The 23,681-nt window shown below is 38.7% G+C and overlaps 1 protein-coding gene and 1 long non-coding RNA gene across 20 annotated transcripts in view; both read right to left on the bottom strand.

The window, feature by feature from the left end:
- The window catches only part of CEP112 (centrosomal protein 112), a 467,190-nt gene that overhangs the window by 389,025 nt on the left and 54,484 nt on the right, over nt 1–23,681 (bottom strand). For all 19 annotated transcript variants that reach the window (XM_023244533.2, XM_045044857.1, XM_045044855.1 and 16 more), the window contains 2 exons: nt 21,787–21,834; nt 21,202–21,279 (listed from right to left, as the gene is read on the bottom strand). In XM_023244533.2, the coding sequence (XP_023100301.2) occupies nt 21,202–21,279; nt 21,787–21,834 (126 nt within the window). The remainder of the gene's footprint in view (nt 1–21,201; nt 21,280–21,786; nt 21,835–23,681) is intronic.
- On the bottom strand, nt 12,752–16,627 carry LOC123382003. Its single transcript, XR_006589716.1, has 2 exons — nt 15,899–16,627; nt 12,752–13,472 (listed from the first exon to the last, which is right to left on the bottom strand). It is a non-coding gene; the product is annotated as an uncharacterized LOC123382003 (long non-coding RNA).

Below are 23,681 nucleotides of genomic sequence, written 5' to 3'. Positions count from 1 at the left end.
CACATGATCCTCTCAATAGATGCAGAGAAAGCATTTGACAAAATACAGCATCCTTTCTTGAAAACCCTCAACAAAGTAGGGAGAGAAGGATCATACCTCAAGATCATAAAAGCCATATACGAAAGACCCAACGCTAATATCGTCCTCACTGGGGAAAAACTGAGAGCTCTCCCGCTAAGGTCAGGAACAAGACAGGGATGTCCACTCTCGCCACTGTTATTCAACATAGTATTGGAAGTCTTAGCCTCAGCAATCAGACAACAAAAAGAAATAAAAGGCATCCAAATCGGCGAGGAGGAGATCAAACTTGCACTCTTCCCAGATGACATGATACTCCATATGGAAACCCCAAAAGATTCCACCAAAAAACTGCTAGAACTGATTCATGAATTCAGCAAAGTTGCAGGACACAAAATCAATGCACAGAAATCGGTTGTATTCCTATACACCAACGATGAAGCAACAGAAAGAGAAATCAAGGAATCAATCCTATTTACAACTGCACCAAAAACCAAAAAATACCTAGGATTAAATCTAACCAAAGAGGGGGAAAGCTACACACTAAAAACTATAGAAAGCTTATGAAAGAAATTGAAGAAAACACAAAAAATGGAAAAATATTCCATGCTCCTGGATTAGAAGAGCAAATATTGTTAAAATGTCAGTACTACCCAAAGCAATCTACGTATTCAATGCAATCCCTATCAAAATAACACCAGCATTCTTCACAGAGCTAGAACAAATAATCCTAAAATTTGTATGGAATAAGAAAAGACTCCAAATAGCCAAAGTAATGTTGAAAAAGAAAACCAAAGCAGGAGGCATCACAATTCTGGACTTCAAGCTGTATTACAAAGCTGTAATCATCAAGACAATATGCTACTGGCACAAAAACACACTCAGATCAATGGAACAGAATAGAGGACCCAGAAGTGGACCCACAAACGTATGGCCAACTAATCTTTGACAAAGCAGGAAAGAGTATCCAATGGAAAAAAAGACGGTCTCTTCAGCAAATGGTGCTGGGAAAACTGGACAGTGACATGCAGAAGAATGAACCTGGACCACTTTCTTACACCAGACACAAAAATAAACTCAAAATGGATGAAAGATCTAAACGTAAGACAGGAAGCCATCAAAATTCTAGAGGAGAAAGCAGGCAAAAACCTCTTTGACCTTAGCCGCAGCAACTTCTTACTCAACACGTCTCTGGAGGCAAGGGAAACAAAAGCAAAAATGAACTACTGGGACCTCATCAAAATAAAAAGCTTCTGCACAGCGAAGGAAACAATCAGCAAAACCAAAAGGCAACCGACAGAATGGAAGAAGATACTTGCAAATGACATATCAGATAAAGGGTTAGTATCCAAAATCTATAAAGAACTTATCAAACTCAACACCCAAAACACAAATAATCCAGTGAAGAAATGGGCACAGACATGAATAGACACTTCTCTAAAGAAGACAGCCAGATGGCCAACTGACACATGAAAAAAAGCTCAACATCACTCATCATCAGGGAAATACAAATCAAAATCACCCTGAGATACCACTTCACACCTGTCAGAATGGCTAACATTAACAACTTAGGCAACAACAGATGTTGGCAAGGATGCGGGGAAAGAGGATCTCTTTTGCACTGCTGGTGGGAATGCAAACTGGTGCAGCCACTCTGAACAGTATGGAGGTTCCTCAAAAAATTAAAAATAGAACTACCCTACGACCCAGCAATTGCACTACTAGGTCTTCATCCAAGGGATACAGGTGTGCTGTTTTGAAAGGGAACATGCACCCCCGTGTTTATAGCAGCGCTATGGACAGCAGCCAAAGTACGGAAGGAGCCCAAATGTCCATCGATGGATAAATGGGCAAAGAAGATGTGGTGTGTATATACAATGGAGTATTACTCAGTGATCAAAAAGAATGAAATCTTACCATCTGCAACTACGTGGATGGAACTAGAGGGTATTATGCTAAGCGAAATTAGTCAGAGAAAGACAAATATCATATGACTTCATTCATATGAGGACTTTAACACACAGAACAGATGAACATAAGGGAAGGGAAGCAAAAATAATATAAAAACAGGGAGGGGGACAAAACACAAGAGACTCTTAAATATGGAGAACAAACAGAAGGTTATTGGAGAGCGTGTGGGAGGGGGGATGGGCTAAATGGACAATCGGCATTAAGGAATCTGCCCCTGAAGTCACTGTTGCACTAGATGCTAACTATTTGGATGTAAATTAAAAAAATAAAATTAAAAAAAAAAAAGAGTGAACACCAAGTTATTACAAGGGTGGTATTAAAAAGAAAGTTTCTCAGGGCGCCTGGGTGGCGCAGTCGGTTAAGCGTCCGACTTCAGCCAGGTCACGATCTCGCGGTCCGTGAGTTCGAGCCCCACGTCGGGCTCTGGGCTGATGGCTCAGAGCCTGGAGCCTGTTTCCGATGCTGTGTCTCCCTCTCTCTCTGCCCCTCCCCCGTTCATGCTCTGTCTCTCTCTGTCCCAAAAATAAATAAACGTTGAAAAAAAAATTTTTTTTTAAATAAATAAATAAAAAGAAAGTTTCTCTACTACCATTCTAAAATAATAATAATAATAATAATAATAATAATAATAATAATAATAAAAGAGTATCTCAGAAACAATAAAGGAGTTTCTCTTTTCTGGAAACTCTTATCTTGATACCACAGAATAGCTCTATATTTCTGCCTCTAGGGCATGCATGATTCATGATAAATTATCATGATTAGACTACAGAAACAATATTTCTAGCACCATATATAAACACAATACAGGATACAAATATAGGTACATAGATTTACAGAGATGTATATAGATAGACATATAAATATAGATATAGAGATGTACGTACATATGTGTGCACCTATATACACATACCTATATGCATATGAAAAAGCAGTAAACAGGCTTACACAAAGACTGACATTGAAAGATAGGATATAACACTACTAATCTGTTTGACCTCCCAGTAAGTCTGACTCCTAACAACATTTAAGTTTTCTTTCATTGGGCTCAGTAATTACACTGTTGATTTCAACTTAAGAACCATGGAGCTCTACTTCAGGCTATAATGGACTAACTAGTACCAAACTCACCTCCCACTGTTAACAACCACAGAACAGGATAAAATAGATGAGGTACCCATTCCTGGTATTAGAAAACAGGAAATGCAGGGCGGCGCCTGGGAGGGCTCAGTCAGTTAAGCGACTAACTCTTGATTTCGGCTCAGGTCATGATCTCAGGGTTGTGAGATCGAGCATCACATCGGGCACCGCACTGGGCATGAAGCTTCCTTAAGATTCTCTGGCTCCCCTCTCCTTCTGCCCCTCATCCTCTCCCTCTCTCCGTCTCTCTCTCTCTCTCCCTCCCTCCCTCCCTCCCTCACAAAAAAAGAAAAAGACAAAAGAAAGAAAATAGTGCAATACTGTCATCCTCATAAGCCAAGCCCCACTACCATTCTGGCTCTCTGCATGGACACAACTGGAGTTCTAAGCAGAGCCCCAAAGCTCTACTGAACCGGAAAGGCAAAGGTCAGAATTCAGGACAGTTGAAGAAGCTGGAATCCTAAGTAGAGGGCATTAGGGAAGTGAGAACTGCCAATAGGGGCCCCTGCCAGTCCTTGACCATGGGCTGGGATGTGAGCGTGCGTGAGCCGCACTGGGTGCAGGCACTAGGTAAATAACAATGCACGGCTGCTATAATTAGGAAATATAATGGACACCACAGATTAAACAGTGCCATGAGATACTGAAGGCCCAGCCCAAACAAATTGTGGAGACACCTTCCTAACAACTTGGAACTACCTGGGCATCCAGCTGAAACACCACAAAGGCCACACTTTAGGCTTTAACCTGCCCAATAAAACCTAAAAGCAAACCTTTATAAGATCCTCAGAAGAGACAGGGTTTGTAGATTAGAGCCCACCATATTGGAGGAGTTTGGGAAATATCTTTGGCTTTCCATATATTTCCCTTAGTAGAATGCAAAACCAAGTTTACACAAGGTAGAGGTAATTGCCCAATAACTGAACAGTCCACCAGAACAACAACAACAAAAATCACTATTCTATGGAGGAAGACAACGGAATCTAGAGGTCTCTAAAATGTATCATCCACAATGTCCTTCATGCAGAAATTAATAAACATGAGAAAAAGAAAAGTGTCTATAGACAAGAACAAATACATGAAAGGAGTTAATAAGGCCCAAGATGAACCTACTTAGCATACATGACTTTAAAGCAGTTAATATAAATACTTGAAAGAAGCAGGGGAAAATATATTCAAAAAATTAAAGAAAAATTTATTTTAATGAGAGAAGAGATAAGGAATCTCAGCAGCAAAATGGAATTGTAAGAAGGAAATAAGCAGAAATTCCAGGATGCAAAATTATAATAACTGAAAGGGGGGGGGATCCCTTGATAAGCTTAACAGTACATTTGAAATGGCAGAAGAAAGCGTCTGTAAATTTAATGACACATCAATAGAAATTATCTAACCCAATGACCTGAGAGAAAAAAAGATTGAAGAATTAATGAAAAAATAAACAAAACTTAAAGAACCTGTGGGACAAAAATCAAAGAGTCTCAATACACCTAAAGAGGGCAATTAGAAAAGAGAGGGCAATATTTAAAGAAATAATGGCCCAAAACTTCCCAAGTTTGATAAAAAATAAAAAACACTAACTCAGAGATCCAAGATGCTCCGTGAACTCTTAAGCGGGATAAATACAAAGAAAACAACATCCAGGTGTGTATAGTCTCACTACTGAAAACCAAAGAGAAAGAGAAAGTTTTAAAAACAGCCAGAAGAAAAGACACATTATCTACAGGGGAACAATAATAAGAATGACTGCCTGCTGCTCCTGAGAAACAATAGAGGCCAGAGGACAAAGGAGCAATATCTTAGAAGTGCTAAGAGGGGAAAAGAAAAAACATTTCAGATAAAAGAAACGTTGACGGAGGCTGTCACTATTAGAACTGTACCACAAGAAGTAATAAAAGATGTTCCTGAGGATGAAAGGAAATGACACCAGATACAAACTCAGATACAGAAAAACGAAGAGTACTTGAAATATAGTAAATAAGTGCATAAACACACCAGAGTGTTTTTCTCTTACAATGTCCTCAAAAGACATCTAAAGTAACAGCAACGACACTGGAAGGTGGGGTTTAATGCATGTAGAACTTTGTCAACAACAGCACAGGGAATCGGGACAGGGTTAAACTGAATGATACTATTTTTTAATTGTTAGATTTGCAACGTGGGAAGCAGAGTGTGGGAAAGGTCCAGCATGAAGCGGTTCCTTACGGACTCTACCTAGACCTTGACAGGGTCAGGATGCACATTTGTAGCCCTAGAACAACCAATAAAGAAAACTATCAAGGGATATATAACTTAAGAATTCAACAGAAAATTTTTTTAATTTTTTTTTTATAAAGGGAGTGTCTCTTTCTTTGTTTTTGGGGGTTTTTTTATGTTTATTTATTTTTGAGAGAGAGACAGAGCATGAGCAGGGGAGGGGCAGAGAGAGAGGGAGACACAGAATCCGACGCAGGCTCCAGGCTCTGAGCGGTCAGCACAGAGCCCAACGCGGGGCCCAAACCCACGAACCGTGAGATCATGACCTGAGCCAAAGTCTGACGCTCAACCGACTGGGCCACCCAGGCTCCCCTGAATAGAAATATTTAAATGAAGTAACTTTTTAAATGAATAGCTGAAAACAGGACAATAAAGGAGTGGGGGATGGGGGGGAAGTAATGATGACAACAAATACCAAGAAAGTACACTTAAAGCCAACCAGCCATATCAATAATTACATTAAATTTAAACGAACTAACAATTCCAATTAATGAGACAGAGACTGTTAAGGCTACTTTTTTAAAGAATGGCCCCACTATATGTTGTCTACCATTACTCTGTTTTAAATATAAATGCACAAATCGATTGAAAATTAAAGGATACAAAAAGATAAGCCATGCTCATGCAAGCCAAGACAAAGACTGCTATAAAAGATAGAGGATATTTTACAGTGATAAGGGAATTCATCCCAGTGATATTAAGAAGACATCCTAATTATGTATGTACCAAAAAAAAAAGTTTTTCCATTTATATCCAGAGTAGAAAAATATATTTTATATCCAGAATATTAAAAGTATCTAGAATATAAAATATTGATTTGTATCCCGAATTTAAAAGAACTCTTACAACTTAATAATAAAGTGGCAAATAACCTTATTTCTTTTTCAGTGTAATAGCATGAAACAAATACTTCACAAAGAAAGATATACAGGGGCGCCTGGGGGGCTGTCGGTTGAACGCCCAGCTCTTGATTTCGGCTCAGGTCACGGTTCACCGTTTGTTGGATCAAGCCCCACACTGGGCTCTGCGCTGACAGTATGGCGTCTGCTTGAGATTCTGTCTCTCTCCCTCTCTGTCCGCCCCCCCTCTGCTCTCTCTTTCTCTCTCTCAAAATAAGTAAATAAGCATTAAAAAAGAAAAGAAATTGCAGAAGCAGAAAAACAACAAACATTGGATTGATTATAACCTATTTGCAAAGCTCTGTTCCTAACAATTTACCTGCATTATTTCATTATTTCAAGTAATCCTCAAAATGACATTGGCAAGTCCATTTTAAAAATAGCGATTTTTAGGGCATATTATTCTATATGATACTGGAATGGCAGACATGTGACATTATACATTTTTCAAAACCCACACAACTATAGAACTACATATATACTACATATATAACTACATATATTTAAAGTAAATCCTGGACTTTAGTGAATAATAATGTATCCATATTGACTCATTACAGCACAAAGAGGTACCTGCTCAAGGTCACCAGGCCAGAGAGGTACAAAGCCTGAGTTCATATTCCCAATGAACTCAAGCTAAATAAAGGTAAGTAGCTTTTAAAACAGGAGTGTTCACCTACTTTAACCAGCTCAAAATGTAGACAGGACTCAAGAAAGGAAAGTAAGATGCTCTCTAACTAAACAATCCTACGGTTTTAATAAGAAGCGCTAGCCTGGGACAGAAAACCCAGCACAACTGACGAGGAAAGAAGGGATGGGCCCACAACCACAAGTCACTGACACTTTTAAAACACGCTGTGATTCGACTTTCGTTCCCTAAAGACTTCTTTTAATTTTGGTAAATAAATTAAGAGCTCCTACCGTTTGTAGACCTTTACACACACTTTCCTCAGTGATACTTATTTACTAGATTGATTAAATTAATATTTGATTTTTTTTTTTTAAAGACCAATTCAGAGTTACCAGCAGAGAGGCACCTGGGTGGCTCAGTCGGGTAAGCCTCCAACTCTTGATTTTGGCTCAGGCGATAATCTCGCAGTTTGTGAGTTTGAGCCCCATGTTGGGCTCTGTGCGGACAGTGCAGAGTCTGCTTGGGATCCTCTCTCTCCCTTTCTCTCTGCCCCTCCCCGGCTCGTGGTCGCTGTCGCGCTCTCTCTCTCTCTCCCTCTCTCTCTCAAAATAAATAAACACACACAAAACAAGAGTTACCAGCAGGAATTGCTATTTAAAAAATATATGAGCTTTCACCAGAGTATCATTGGTTTTTCTCTTTTCCTTCTCATTTTTAACTGATGAGCCTTTCACTCCGCATGTATTCCACATTCTGCATTTCCACTTCTTCCCTTCATCATTTGCCTTTCACCTTTCATTAAAACTGCCATCTGAAAGGTCACCTTGTGACATAATTATCATTTTTCCTCCAAAAGCCTCTTGGATCACCAAATCTAAGGGCAAATTCCACGCTTTTGTCTCCGTGATTCGCACTAGGACCATCTTTTTTTCCTCAGCTTCTGTGACCCTGTGCTGTTCGGGGGCTCCCCTCGATCTGGAGAGTATTTCTCTGTCTCCTCTTCATCATCCCGTTCTTCCAATGTGCCCCAGAGCCGCCTCCACTAAAAGTAAACATTTGCCTTTGGTGAGTTTCACTCTGATCTCGCACGCAATTGAGTCACTACTGTCCGTCTCCAGGACCCGGGTCTTTCCTAGTTTCTACCACCTCCTAGCCGCCTCCAGTTGGACGTCGCTGCAGTACACTTCAACACTCAGTACAAAATAATACTCACTACATACAAACAGGTGCCTTATCTTTGACTCCTCCTTGTCCCTGACCCTCAACATCCCCCGAGTCACCACATTCTGTTACCGCCCTACAGAGTTCCCCGCGCACCCACACCTCCGCCGTCGGACAGCCTCTTCACTGCAGATGCCTCACTCCCCTCCCCCACCCCACTGACCCCCCCGAGACCCCACTGCTCATTCACCTTCCTCAAGCACAGTTGTGGAAAAGGCATACTTCAGTAGCTCCCTGGGCCTTGGCTCGGCGGCGACATGCGTGTGTGATTTTACCACACTCCCTTCCTTGTCTTTTCCCTGTACCACCAGCCAAGGGGTCTATGAGCTCCAGCTAAACACACACACTCTGGGTTCCTGCTTCCATGTCTTCTCTTCCTATTAACATCTCGTGACTCAGGTGTCACTTTCCCCGTCAAGTCTTCCCCAAGCTTCCCAGAAAACAGCAATTTTTCCTTCTCGATATACCTCGTATCACTTTAAATTCCACAGTGCCCTGTAGCTGGTTTTCACTATACTTTCTTTGCTTCTTTCCTGGAACGGAAATACAAGTTTTAGGGGCTTTTCTCATAATGTCTGCCGAATAAAACAATTAAACTTTGTAGTCACATCCGTATTCTCTTTGTACTATACTTATGTATATGTATAAGTACACGGGTACATATATGTTAACATAAGTTTTAAAAATTAGACAAATGAATAACTGAGCCTAAATTATAGAACTCTCGATGTCAGGCTAAGAAGAGGGAGCCACTAAGGAGTGTGGGCAGAGGAGCCCTTCTTCAAGCGATGCGTGAGAAAAGTGAGTACTCTTACCCTATTTCCAAAATCAGCCACTGTTCAACTTGCTTTCATCTATCAATCCTGTAATGTAAGAGGGGTTTGGTTTGGAACTAAAATACCTGTCTAGGCCGTTTGCCCCTCAAAAATATTTTCTGGCAAGAATCAGTTGGGATAAATGGAAGGAGGAAAGCTTTACCTCCTCTGACCAAGTCCCTAAGCAAAAGGACCAGAAGATCCACTCAATTCCTTGAACCACCACCTCAGGGCTAAACCACCCACTTCTAGAAAAAGCAGCAGACAGCCAGCAAGAGACCAGGACTATGCCGCAGGAATACAAGGAGTGTGTGACAAGCCAATCCACAGATAACCTACTGCCAAAGCAAAGAAACTGAAAATGGAAAGTTTCCCTCTCTGGAGGGCGTGCCCTGAGGCTATTTTTCAGAGAATTTCTAGAATTTTTACTTAGACCTTAAGACATTTTACTTAGAAAGTCCATTTGGCTTCATTTTCTCTTAAGTATGTGCTTCAAAGAATAGCTCTGAGGTTGGACATTCTTACTAAATGAATAAAGCTGATGAAGGTGCTCACTTAGGATTAAAGTTTTTCCTTGGGTTTAAAAATATCCCACTTACAGTATGAAACTAGCTAAAGTTTAGGACAGTTACCATTGTCATTTCACTCAACGGAAAACTCGTGAACTTTGAATTAAGTGGTGTGGTTTTTTTTGTTTGTTTTTTTTTTGTTTTTTTTTTTTTAATTTTTTTTTCAACGTTTATTTATTTTTGGGACAGAGAGAGACAGAGCATGAATGGGGGAGGGGCAGAGAGAGAGGGAGACACAGAATCGGAAACAGGCTCCAGGCTCCGAGCCATCAGCCCAGAGCCCGATGCGGGGCTCGAACTCACGGACCGCGAGATCGTGACCTGGCTGAAGTCGGACGCTTAACCGACTGCGCCACCCAGGTGCCCCTAAGTGGTGTGTTTTTTAAGGAATATTTATCAATCTATTTGCTCAGGCACTGAACATTCACTCCTACAGAAGAGTAAATTTCTTATTCAAAATGGTACTTTTGCCTATTAGCAATTTTGCAGGTGCAAACTTTAATATTTGATACTGAAATCAGTAGAACACCAATAATAAAAATACACCAAAAATAAAATAGCATAATAACTATTGATGACTTTGTAAAAAAATATATATATTAAAGTTATTTAGGCAGGCATCATCTACATATTTTAAAGTACAAGTGAATTCCTTCTAATGTTATCCCAAAGCTTTACTGTTGATAACTAGCATTCATATCATATCAAATCATATCAATCATCATCAGTCATATCAAAAGGAATAAGAGATACAAAAAGGGCAAGATTTATTCTGATGTGGAGAATAATTCTACAAACTATAAGTTTTCAATAAAGTAAAAAATGTAACATCACCGAAATATTATTCGCCTTTATTTACTGTACCTGCGTAGTAATTAAATTGTAAGGCATAAAAGCTCAAAAACACTGCTGATGCCAGTTTCGAAAGCAACATAGCTGCACGATATAGTTGCTTATTCACACTTTCTACATCTCAACCAACATGACGGCAAATTGCAGAAGTGATTTCTAAAATAATCATCACTCTACTTACTCGGATAACTAATTGTTGTAATCATCTTTTTAAAGAATTCTGGTACTTACTACTCGGGGGATATTATCATGTGTTAGTAACTAAGATTCTTCCCAATTAACATCTCCAGGGTATCCTATTCTCACGATATTCATTTGCAATATTTCATAATACCAATTGTTATTTGTTGTGCTTATTTATAGACGCAGCACAAAGAACAATGCATCTATCTCTCGTTACCTTATCTGCGAGGCTTAGAGATGTACGGAATTCTCCTCAACGGTAATTTCTAGTCTCCTCAGAACTCATTACATTCAGGAAAGAAGTGATATTTAAACACAGCCGGTGCATCCTGGTATTTTTTTCTAATTTTTAAACTTTCTTATATATCATACATGAACGCACGCTACATGAAACACAAACGTAATCCTAAACATCCTCCATGCTGAGTTTTTGTTTATTTTGTTTCGCTTCTCTGCACTCCTTGGTGTTCTTTTCCTTTGAATTCCTCCCTCTTCTCCCCATGTCCTTCTACATCAATACCCGCATGGGGTATTCCCTACTAACAGTCCATTGTATCTGTTTATCTCCTGCCCTGTTCACAGAATCACGTACAAACACACTTAGGCAAAAATGCATACACTAGTATGGGGTTTTGTAGCACAGACTGCCAATGTACTCAGATATCTACCTTCCTTTTCTTCCTTTGAGGCCCCCCCCACCACCACCAAATTCGGGCTGGGCTGTACCACAGGAGGCTGCTTGTGACCATGGGACTAGGTATGGTCAAGGAGGCTATTGAGACAGAAATGTCATAGGCAACTTTGGCTGGACAGCTTTAAAAATAAAGTATGGGGCGCCTGGGTGGCTCAGTCGGTTAAGCGGCTGACTTCGGCTCAGGTCACGATCTCACGGTCCGTGAGTTTGAGCCCCGCGTCGGGCTCTGTGCTGACAGCTCAGAGCCTGAAGCCTGTTTCAGATTCTGTGTCTCCCTCTCTCTGACCCTCCCCCGTTCATGCTCTGTCTCTCTCTGTCTCAAAAATAAATAAACGTTAAAAAAAAATTTTTTTTAATAAAAAAAATAAAATAAAATAAAATAAAATAAAATAAAATAAAATAAAATAAAATAAAATAAAATAAATAAAGTGGCCTTCTCTCCATGTTTTCTGTCTTTCTGAAGGATGACACTTAAAAGGTAAGGTACTTGGGAGCAACTGCCATCTCAGACCCAGAGACTGAAGTCACACGCTGAAGAGGACAGAGCTTCCCCAACACCTGGGTCCCTGATGATTTCACAGAGCGGAGCACTCCCAACGCCCCCTGGACTGTCCGATGCAAGTGAAACAAATTCTCTTCTTTAAACCACTATGCCTTCGCCATACATATCTTATTATGAATGTTTTACCCACACAAATATATTTTTTTTCTGCATCTCGCTTTTCTTTGTGAACAGTACCTCATGCTACTCTAAAACACCTGCTATCGTTTTTATTCATTCCTTTCAGTTGCTTCCACCTAATCCTTAATGAAAACAAAGTTTGTTCAACATTCCCCTTAAGTTTTTTCCATCTCATTTTCTTTTTTTTTAATGTTTATCTTTAAAAGAGAGAGAGAGAGAGAGAGAGAGAGAGAGAGAGAGAGAGAGAGAACGTGGGGGAGTAGCAGAGAGAGATGGAGTCACAGAATCCTAAGCTGGATGATAAGATGATAAGAGAATAAGATAAGATAACATGAAAAGATAAGATAAAATAAAATAAGACCTAGTTGTTACCTCTTTACTATTCTTCTTTTAACTTTTTTTTTTTTTAACATTTATTCATTTTTGAAAGGATGAGACAGAGTGGGGGAGGGGCAGAGAAAGAGGGAGACACAGAAACAGAAGCAGGCTCCAGGCTCCAAGCTATCGGCACAGAGCCCGACGCGGGGCTGGAACTCACAGACCGCGAGACCATGACCTGAGCCAAAGTCAGACGCTTAACCGACTGAGCCACCCAGGTGCCCCTACTATTCTAATTTGCATGTGCCTGAAAACTACTGTGTCCTAGCCCCTTGTCACACATTTTGGATCTATATGAATCTGTTCTTCTGGAAAATGCCCTTTCACAATTTTGGTCCACATTTCTGTCAGTAAGACCTCCTGCTCTGCTCTACACATTAACACACAGTCTGTCCCAAATATTTTCCCCATACATGTATTATATTTCCACTGACCTTGTCTGTTGTGGGCTTTTTTTTTTTACCACACAAACCCTTTTACTTCACTCAAGTCAAATACTACTATCCTTTCTTTTATACGCTCTGGATTAGGTTAGAAAGATCTTAGGATTCCCAGATTTTTTTTTTTTTTTTTTTGCAAGATTTCTGTTGTTTTAAGGCTTTTTGTCTGGGCATTTACAAAATGTTTAGTACATCCAGAGTTGGTTTTTGTTTCTTTTTGCTCTTACAGGACAAGGACCCAGTTTTATTTTCTTCCCTATAAATGAAAGATTGTACCAGCATCATTTATTGTCTTTTCTCAGTGTATTGATAATGAACTTTGTTATTAAATTTTTATTTTTACTGGGATTTAATTTTTTTTTCTTGAAATGTCCTTTTTGGTTTTGGTGTCAGAGTCCGTCTCATAAAATGAATTGAGAAGTATTCCTTCCTTCTATACTGTCTCAAAGAATTTGTATAAGTTGGAATTTGCTCTTCCTCAAATGCTTCCTTACATAAATGTGGCTGTAGCTGTAGAGGGAAAAAATATTTTGGTGCCCTTTTCAGATAATTATAGACAGTCTTCTGAAGTAGACCAACACTCACAAGTGCTAGGTTTATAGAATTACTTGCATTGTGGAATCTGAAACTTTTCATGCTCTGTCACAGTAAGTTCTGTTAGTCTCTCTTGAACTTGGAATGGACCTTTTACCCGGGCGTGATTTTATGACAGCATGCACTACTCGTCTGGAAAACATCAGTGCAATGAGTTACGTGGGTTTCCAAATATTGAAAATTTCATACTCCCAATATCAAAACTTCGCATCGGTTAATATCCCCACTGACCTCATCCAAAAAGTCTTAGTATTAGAAAGCTCTCAAGCTCACAGGTGACTGACACAAGTTTTCCAAAATTCTAATATTATCATCAGCAACAAATATCATCAGTTGTTTTACTTGAAGTGACAGGCGCATTTTGTTCACTGTGCAGAGAACGTCTGCCAAATATCCAGGTCTGAATAACCGTCGTTTGTCAGCCATTGCTTCAAATAAAAACAGGATTCCACAAAACAGCAGCAGTTCCTAACTCAAAGAACCACACAAGTGTTTCTCCTCTGGGCAGCCACCATACCTCCGTGTGCCACCCAAGTTTTCAATCAAAGTTCCATTTCATCACCCAGGTATCATCAAAAACATTCTGGAGTAAAATTGTTCAGTTCTTCCCGTGACCATGTGGCCCTGAAGAATGTAACAACTACAAGTACAATTTGGTGCCGCTGCCTTGATTTGGGCAAAGATACAGGTCTACCCAGCACTGCACCTGCACCATCGGTGCAAATGTCAACACAGTAAAGTAATAAATAAACAACATCTAAATATTACTACAAAAGTAACTTTGACCTCACAAACCTCACGGAAGGGTCACGGACTGCGGGCTCATGGACACTTTGAGAACCCACCTTCCCTAGAGAAACTCTTACACATTTGTGTCACGATGCATGCACATGATTGTTTGTAGAATTATTTGTAAAATCCAAAAATTAGGGGCGCCTGGGTGGCTTAGTCGGTTGAGCGGCCACCTTCGGCTCAGGTCATGATCTCATGGTTCATGGGTTTGAGGCCCACGTCGGGCTCTGTGCTGACAGCTCTGAGCCTGGAGCCTGTTTCGGATTCTGTGTCTCCCTCTCTCTGCCCCTCCACCGTTCACTCTCTGTCTCTCTCTCTCTCTCTCAAAAATAAATAAAAACATTAAAAACTTTTTTAAATCCAAAATTGATAACAGATTCAAAAGAATATGGCAAGAAATTGTGGCAGATTCATTAACAGAAAGCTAGATGAAAGCACAACAAAGATGATCATAGCAGATTTGCCAACATACTACTGAGCAAAAGAAGCAAAAGACTATCTATAAAGTTTAGTTCTATTTATATGAAGTTTAAAATCTACTAAAATAAAAATATTTTCATTTTTAAGGATACCGGCGTTGGTGATAAAATCAACTTTAAAAACAAAGGAGGGAAATTATCAGAAAAATCAGGATAGCTGTTTACTTCTCGGGAAGATGGAAACGAGCATGTTTGGGAAGGGTCAGACAGCAGGCGCCTGGCATGTTAGCAATGATCTAACCCTTGCCCGGATGCTGTTTACGGTGGTATTCCTTGGTATACTTATTTATTATGTTTTGGGATCCTGTGTGTATCTGAATTTATATTCAGGCGAAATGTTTACAAATATCAATTTTTCACTTATTAGGTCAATAATGTAAGTTTTGCTATCTTGGATGTATTCAAATTCTACATTCAACTAACAGATTCACAAAGGGAAGAATGGCTCATTGGCATTACATGTAAGAAGGAAGCAACATCCTTTTTTACACGATAAGTGAGAACCTTCGATATAAGTGAAGGTGAAGTTCAAAGGAAAGTTTCTATTTTATTTAACAAAAAGAGCAATTTCTACCATCTGTTCTCTGAAAACTGATGGCCGCTCTGAAAATTGATCTCCCCTTGTTGTGTTGTCTCTTACTTCATTTCCAGTGACAACGGTTTTCCAAATGACTTAAGCTGTGTCAGAAATCTTCTCTAAGAACACTAAGAGAAAAAGCCCACTGCTTAATGATGCTCACTGTCACAGAATTCTGTGATGTACATATCACAGGAAATGTGTTAGCAATTACAAAGGCAAACAAGTTCAAGTGTGTTTGCGAATGATAGGCGAGTCAAAATAAAGGATCCCTCTCTCTGAACATGTTTTCCCATAATGCCCAAAATTAATGAAATGTAAAAGAACATCTTTAAATATTTTATAGGTGTATACATTTTTAACCACCAAAAGAAAACTACAAGTCTTTAGCTCTAATAAAACAATATTGCAAAAATTACTCATGTAACATCTATGGTATTTTCCACACAATTATAAATTTAAAATGAAAGCTGTGGTTTATTAAGTTTGATTTCTAAAGGCTAATTCAGTATTTTTGGACTCCCTAAAGTTTAAAAGAATTAAATCCTTACTTAATGCTTCATGACATATAAACTCTCTAATCTGCATAAAATGTCCTATTAGTCAACTCTCTCCACACTCACTGCCTTTTCTCACATAAGCATTGCAACCTCCTAAATTTTTACTGTAAACATTCAAATTGACTAACCTAGATTACCATCAAAACTTACCATCAAAACTCACAACAAAAGCCTCTGAAATAGATCTGAGATTTACATATAAAAATAAGATTTAAAAAGAGACAAAAATATGAGTTTTTGTTGTTGTTGTTGTTTTCCCCCTAATCTCGGAAGAGGAAATGCTTTTCTGGGTCTGGTACAAAAACCAGAAGCCACAGAGAAAAGATGGACAGATCCAGCTTTTAAAAGAAAACTTCTACACACTAAAAAGAACACCAGAAATAAATCAAAAGATATAGAGAAAGATGCTCACAAGATAAATGACAAAGACCGGAATTCTTTAGCATATTATATAAATTGTCCAGGAATCACAAGGAAGACAAACAATTCAATGAAAATATGGAAAACTCTAAGAAAAGACATCTCGCAAAAGTGAAATTAAAACAGACAAAAAATATGTTCATTCTCATTTATAATAAATGTAAATAGTAAATAATAAAATAAAATAAATACATAAATAAATAAAAACAATAGGATGCTATTTTTCATGTCACAGAGAAGCAAAAATGTCTAGAACTGAGTGTTGATGAAATTGGGAAAACAGACATTCTCACACCATCAGTGCGAGTATAAGCAAGATATAACCTTTTGTTAATAGCTTTGTCGAGACAGACGTGACGCCTATACCAGAACAGTCACCTATTTAAAGTATACAATTCAGGGGCACCTGGGTGGCTCAGTTAGTTGAGCATTTGACTTTTGGTTTCGGCTCAGGTCATGATCTTATGGTTCCTGGGATCAAGCCCCACGTCAGGCTCCATGCTGACAGCACAGAGCCCCTCTCTGCCTCTCTCTCTGCCCCACCCCCTCAAAATGAATGAATAAACTTTAAAAACATAAAAAATAAATAAAGTATCCAATTCAGTGGTTTTTACCATATCAGAGAATGAGGCAACCATCACCACAATCTAATTTCAGCACATTTTCATCACTCCACAAAAGAACTCCCAGAGCCTTAGCCATCATTCCCCATTCTTCCCGCACCTGCAGCCCTATGTCGACAGAACCTTACTTCAAGGGCAATCTGTTGATGACAAGATAAAGTTTAAACGTGCAACCCTGTGAACGAGCAATTCCATTTCACAGAATATATAAGAATAAGCATACGATACCCAGAGATTTACACAGGGATGTTCCTGAAACACTGTTCGGGCAAAATACTCTACATAAACTATATCCCTCAGTAGGAAGCCATATTAATAAAATACTGGTACCGCAGTAAAATACGATGTGACTATTTAAAAGAATGGAGACAATTTCTGACATAGAAATATTATCAGAATATATATTTCAGTTAAAAAAGCAAACTGAAACAGTATATAATGATCTATGATCTCATTTGTATAAACAAACGAGATATTCCTAGAAAATTTTAAAGAGAATACACATTAAATTTTGTGCGATGATTACCTCTGAAGAATGAAGATTAGGTGTTAAGAAAATGAAGATTAAATATTTAATTTAATATTTCATATTGCACTTTATTTTTTTAAGTTTATTTATTTATTTAGTGAGAGAGAAAGAGCACGAGCAGCGGAGGAGCAGGGGTGGAGGGGGAGGGAGACAGAGAATTTTAAGCAGGCTCCGCAATGACGCAGGGCTCAATCTTATGAACTGTGACATCATGACCTGAGCCGAATTCAAGAGCCAGACGCTCAACCAACTGAGCCACCCAGATGCCCCTTTCACGTTTCATTTTAAAATAAACAATGTTCTCGAAACATTGCTCTTTATGATTTTTCAAACAGCACTCGGCAATAACAAAAGCATTTTTAGATGAGAACATGCACAAGACACATCAGGGTTTTCTTACACAGACGTGCGAGGCTCTAGCAATTTCAAAACAGAAAAGCATTGATCATCATGCCCATGAGTAAATGTTTAATACAAGTGACTAATGCAAGCACACATAACGTTATCCTAAAGGATAACCATGCATATCACAACATAACTATATATTTAAATTCAGGGAAAAATATCCAAGTTTGAAAAATATCTCTGGGAAACAGATAAAAATAACAAAACAATATGACCGGTATTTTCTATTTCAAATAGGAAAGTATTAAAAATTTTTGTCCTGCAAATACAAAAAAATATAATTCGTATTTTTGTATTTATGAAGGCAATATAAATTGCTGCTTCCTCAGCCTTCAAATGGCTCCTGTTTTTCTTTGCTTTTTATTTTCATCCTCATTTTTGCATGTAATAAATTCTTTACTCGTATCTTACAGTAACATACAATTTTCAATAGGCTTCCGGGTGTTAATTTTTATTCTAGAAGTTAAATTGTTAATGATACTAAACTTACAGAAATCCACCATTTCAATTTTATCATGTAAGATATAATTCATTACCCCAAAGAAATATTTAGAGGTGCATATAGAGATTATTAAAGACATTTTCCCCAGGATTATTTATATTAGGGAAAAGTATTAAAAATCTCAATGCTGAACAGTAGGGATAAGTTAAATTAACTCGGAATACTTCCATAATTTGAAATATAATACAGCCATTAAAAATAGATGCTTAGGAACAATATTTAATAGAAGGAAAATTACTCAAAATATACAAAGCAATACTTGGTATCACCTCAATTTCCTAAGGAAAAATGTGTGTTTAAAGGATACATAAAGAAAGAAACTGAAAGGTAATATAATACTTTGCCAGAGTTTTTATTTCTGGGTGTTGATTTTATAGGTGGTTTTATTTCCTTCTTCACATGTGTCTGTATCTTCCAAAATATCCCCAATAAAAATCCACAGATCACTTTATAATTATAAATACTGCTTTAAAAGAAAGATGAAACCAAGATAATTCTCACCCTGGGGCGATTCAGCATATACTTTTTAAATATTGCAGTATGGAGAAGAAAGATGATAAGAAAACTTCATCCAAAAGTCTAAGACAACTATGTAATCGTACAAAGGATTGTTTTAGCCAAAATATAAGCACTGGGTCTGTTTTAAGATATGAAGTAAGTTGATGTTTACATGCAAACTTCTCAACGGTGCCAAAACTATTTTCACAGTATGCCAGAAATAAAAACAAAAACACAAAGGTGTGGAAAAAAATAAAGGCACACACATTTAAAACGGAACCTCTGATGCCACACATGACAGCTTTAATGCTTTTTGAATAAAGATATTACTTCATCGAAGACCCGCAAAAGATTCAAAAGCCAGCACTTCCTTTCAATTATTTTAATTAGTCTGTGGTAACCAGCCTCAGTGCTAAGAATTGGTACGGAATAAAAGTAAAAAGAAAAGTGGTTGGGGATGACTTGGAATGACTCGCAAAAACAATAACAATTTGGAAAAGAAAGAAATTCAAAATACGAGCACAAGGGGCGCCTGGGTCGCTCAGCTGGTTAAGTGTCTGACTTGATTTCAGCTCAGGCCATTATTTCAGGGTTCCTGAGTTTGAGCTCCACCGTCAGTGCTGAGCCTGCTTGGGATTCTCTCCCTCTCCCTCTCTCCCTCCCTCTCTCTCTCTCTCTCTCTCTCTCTCCTTCTGTCTCTCCCCACTCCATCCCTCCCCAGGGATGCTCTCTCTCAAAATAAATAAATAAACAAAAAGAAAAAAGAAAAAAAGAGCTCAAAAGAAGGTGCATCCGCATGCGACAAGTATTTCCCTCAAAGGCTTTTTAGAACTTTTTATTTCAACAGGTTGTTTCAGCAACAGGATTGCACCAAAAAACAAGACCCTACATGCCTTTAACTGGAGCCATCATATGATAAATATTACTGAAAGCAGCAGCAATAATTCCACCAGACTGAAATTTAAAAGAAAAAATAGCCTGTCCTCCTCCATTATCAACAAAAATTAAATTATATGTTCATGCCACTGTTTGGAATATCTAAGAAAGAGATCAACGTCCTTTGTGATATTTTATAAACAGGGTGGTGAGAAAACCCTTTCATGTTGAAAATCGCCAAACTGAAATTGAATTTTAGAAATTCTTAGAAGCATCCTCATTAAAATGAAAGAAAAAATAATGAAAGATAAAATTATTTAATTAAATTTATTAGAAACATTAAATCTAAGTCCAATACATTTTTCACATTTGCACATTTAAATTACCATTTCCAATGCATATTCATTATTCTCATTAATTTTGGTAATGATCCTGTCACATCAATTATTAGCCTCTCATTAAGCAAAAACTAAACTAATATTCTTGACTTCCCTGGGTCATATGACTAGAGAGTGGTAAAGGCAAATGAAGGACACAGTTCATCAGACTCCTAATCTAACAGTCTTCTATCACACCACACAGGTGACCGAAGCGCTTCACTGGTGCCATAAGCAAAAATAAAAATAACAATGATGATTTTCAAATTTCCTAGAACAGAAATTTTAACAAGAAAATAGCAAAGCAGGGACGCCTGGGTGGCTCAGTCGGTTAAGCATCCAACTCTTGATTTCGGCTCAGGTCGTGCTCTCACGGTTTGTAAGTCCCCACCCCACATCAAGCTCTGTGCTGACAGCATGGAGCCTGCTTGGGATTATCTCTCCCTCCCTCTCTCTCTGTCCCTCTCCTGATCGAACTCTCTCTCTCTCTCTCTCTCCCTCCCCCTCTTTCAAAATAAATAAACTTAAAAAAATAAAGAACAAAGCAAATTCACCTTCATTTAATGACTACTGTATGTGAAGCATGTAAGTACTTCCAGACTACAAAATCTTCATGGTCAGCCTGTAAAGCAGGTGTCTCCCAAGTTAGATGAGGAAACAGAGACCCAGAGAGGGCAAGTATCTGCCCACTTTCATGCAGCTAGTAAGTAGGGTTTAAATCCAGGTATTCTGGACTCTATAGTCTATGTTTTTAACTAATGATACTGCCTCTTGGATAATTCCACTTTCAAATGATCAAAGAAAGTATGTTATGTTATATGTCAGCCACAGCATGGCTTAATTTAGCAGATCAATTTAAATAGCAGAAACCGTAAGAAGAGCAAAACTAGAAAGGTACGTTACAAGCAAGTTGAGATAAAGGCAGGATGGAGAGATTCGCTGAGGTCAAAGACACTGCTTCTAAAAACTGCCATCTCCCCAAGCCCAGAGAAGTAGGAATGGACAGTCAGGAGACAGCCCTCACCACACTCTCACCAAGTGGGAGATGCATGAAAAAAACAGAAGAACAACCCTTACCGCTACCCTGCATCATTATTTTACATTTGTAGCGAACACAATCTCTTCTTACTGAGCATTATGATTCAAAGACCTGAAAACTCACATTATACAAAATACAAAAACCGTGTTCATTATTCAGTACAGCAGAAATGTCTCAATCCTACCTCTTTCTCGTGCATTCGGAAGAGTAGAGGATCATCATGGAGGCTGCTGGATTTTCTCAGGCTAAATTTGGGGGTCATCTGTTGAATGAATAAGAGTTATTCAATACTTTCTCAGGCCTGGCTTATCCTTAACCCAAAAGGAAACTCTAAATTGCCTGAAGTTCATGCCAAGATAATACCAACGTTGGAGAAAAAAGCGATTTATTCATTCCCAAGTGATAGGATTAATAAGACTCTCATGCTTCATAATGTGGACCAGTGTTCTTTTCTGTAAATGACTTAATGATTACTTTATTTAGAAATATCTGTACAGGGGCTCCTGGGTGGCTCGCTCGGTTGAGTGTCTGACTTTGGCTCAGGTAACCATCTCACGGCTCGTGGGTTTGAGCCCCACATCCGGCTCTATGCTGACAGCTCAGAGCCTGGAACCTACTTCTGACTCTGTGTCTCCCTCTCTCTCCGCCCCTCCCCTGCTCACACTCTGTTTCTTTCTCTCAAAAATAAATAAAATAAATAAACATTAAAATCAATAAACATTAAAAACAAGTCTGTCCATAGGAAAAGTCCAGTGGAATTCTCACCTACCAGAGCAACTGGGATAGGCTTCTGTCTCAGGTACCGAGGATTTTCTATCTGAAAATTTAAGACAGAAATTAATAATTCTATTATTAACAATATTTTTTAGATTTAATTATCATTTGGTAAAACACAGAATTGAACTGTGATGCGGAACATTTTCTGTACGTCTTAATACTGAGTTTGTGTTTTAGGATGGGTAACCCATAATATATTTTCAGTAGCCCACTAACAAATAACATATAAAACATAAACTTGTTTGCAGACAGAAATGCACCTTCGTGACCCTCACACAGCCTCACTGCCCAGCCTCATCCCCACTACTCCTCACGTCGTGTTTTATCTGCCCAGGATCCTGGCTGACTTACATTACTGAAATATGGCAGTTCTCTTGGGCCTCTCTACCTCTAGGCACTACTCCGTCACCTTATGAATATCCTCCCAATCATCTTTCAAGTCTCAATCTAATCACTACACACCTAGGCAAGTCCAGTACCTGAATCCTTACATTTACCTCCAGGATAGCAACCAGAACAGAGAACTCCTTTGGGACCCCTCCCATATCCGCCTTCCAGGTTCATCTATCCCCCAGTATACCCTCTATTCCAAGGACACCAAACATTTGTTTTACCTTTCAAAGCACTACCTTCTCTCCCAAATCTGAGTCTTCGCAAACTATGAAATCATTCTCTGACAGTTAACTTACTCGAGATGCTTCCCCAGGAAATTTAATTAAGTTGCCACTACTCCAACAGTACCCTTTTATAATCAAACATCTATCATAATCAAACATCTATCTTCTGTTAAAAGAGTGTGAAGTCTGAACACAGGCTGTAACAGTCACAACCCATCTATCCCAGCATCTACCACAGGGCCTGACAGGTAGTGGGTGCCCAACAAATACGCATTAAGAAGAAAGAAAGGAAGGCAGGAAGGAAGGAGGGAAGGAGGGTAGGAGGGAAGGAAGGGACAAACAGTACCTGATCCCACCCTCTTACCAAGCTCCTAAAGTAGCCCATGTGTCTCTCATAGCTCTTATATTACATTCTAAGTGTTTATTACCAGCATGTCTCCACATCTGTCTTTATGCATGGTGAGTGCTAGGATAATGGCTTCTCAATTTCATATTCTTGGTACCTAGCACAATACCTAACGTGTAGCAGGCTTTCAAGGAAATATTTATTGGGTGAATATATACTATATGATAAAACAGAAACACTGATTGTTATCCCAACAATTCCATTCACAAATGAAACGATAATTAAAAACTCTGTCAAGTATATATTATCAGAATCTTCTCCTCCAAAACCTCACTGTGTTTTCCAAAGGCTCCTCAAATAAGTTATTATGGTTAATAATCATGGAAGATAATCTATACCCAGATGGATAATAAAGGAAAGGGTGAATAAAGGATCAATTAATTAAAGAATACAGAGGCAAGGAAATTAAAAATAAAAGTTACATTTAAAAAACATAAAAACATCTACACCAACAGGATCTGAAGAATAACTATATTTTAGCACCTAGGTAAGGAGTAATCTACAAATTAATTTTTTCACCCGGAAGGCTGATACCTATGAAGTAATGGCAACTGTCTGAATTTAAATTTCTCTCCACATCTTCCAAAAGTCCATACAGATCAATGAAGAGAGCACATAAAAACACCCACCACTCATGCCTACACCCTAACAGGGAGAGATCACGAAAACCCTCGATTCACACGTAACTGACCAAAGAAAGATCACAGATCAGCAGAATCGGATCCTAAACCAAACCAGAGTGACAGCATGGAACAAAAAGGAAGGGCCTCGGGATCCTAGTGATGTCAGAATTTAGACGTTAGCAAATACCAACCTGCAGAAGGAGAGTGGCCTACCTTCCATGGGTTGTACAAAACACCTGAC

The sequence above is a fragment of the Felis catus genome, chromosome E1 (genome assembly GCF_018350175.1).
Source record: "Felis catus isolate Fca126 chromosome E1, F.catus_Fca126_mat1.0, whole genome shotgun sequence".
Classification (NCBI taxonomy): Eukaryota; Metazoa; Chordata; class Mammalia; order Carnivora; family Felidae; genus Felis; species Felis catus.
Note: the sequence above shows the minus strand (reverse complement) of the source record. Positions and strands in the feature narration are given on the sequence as shown.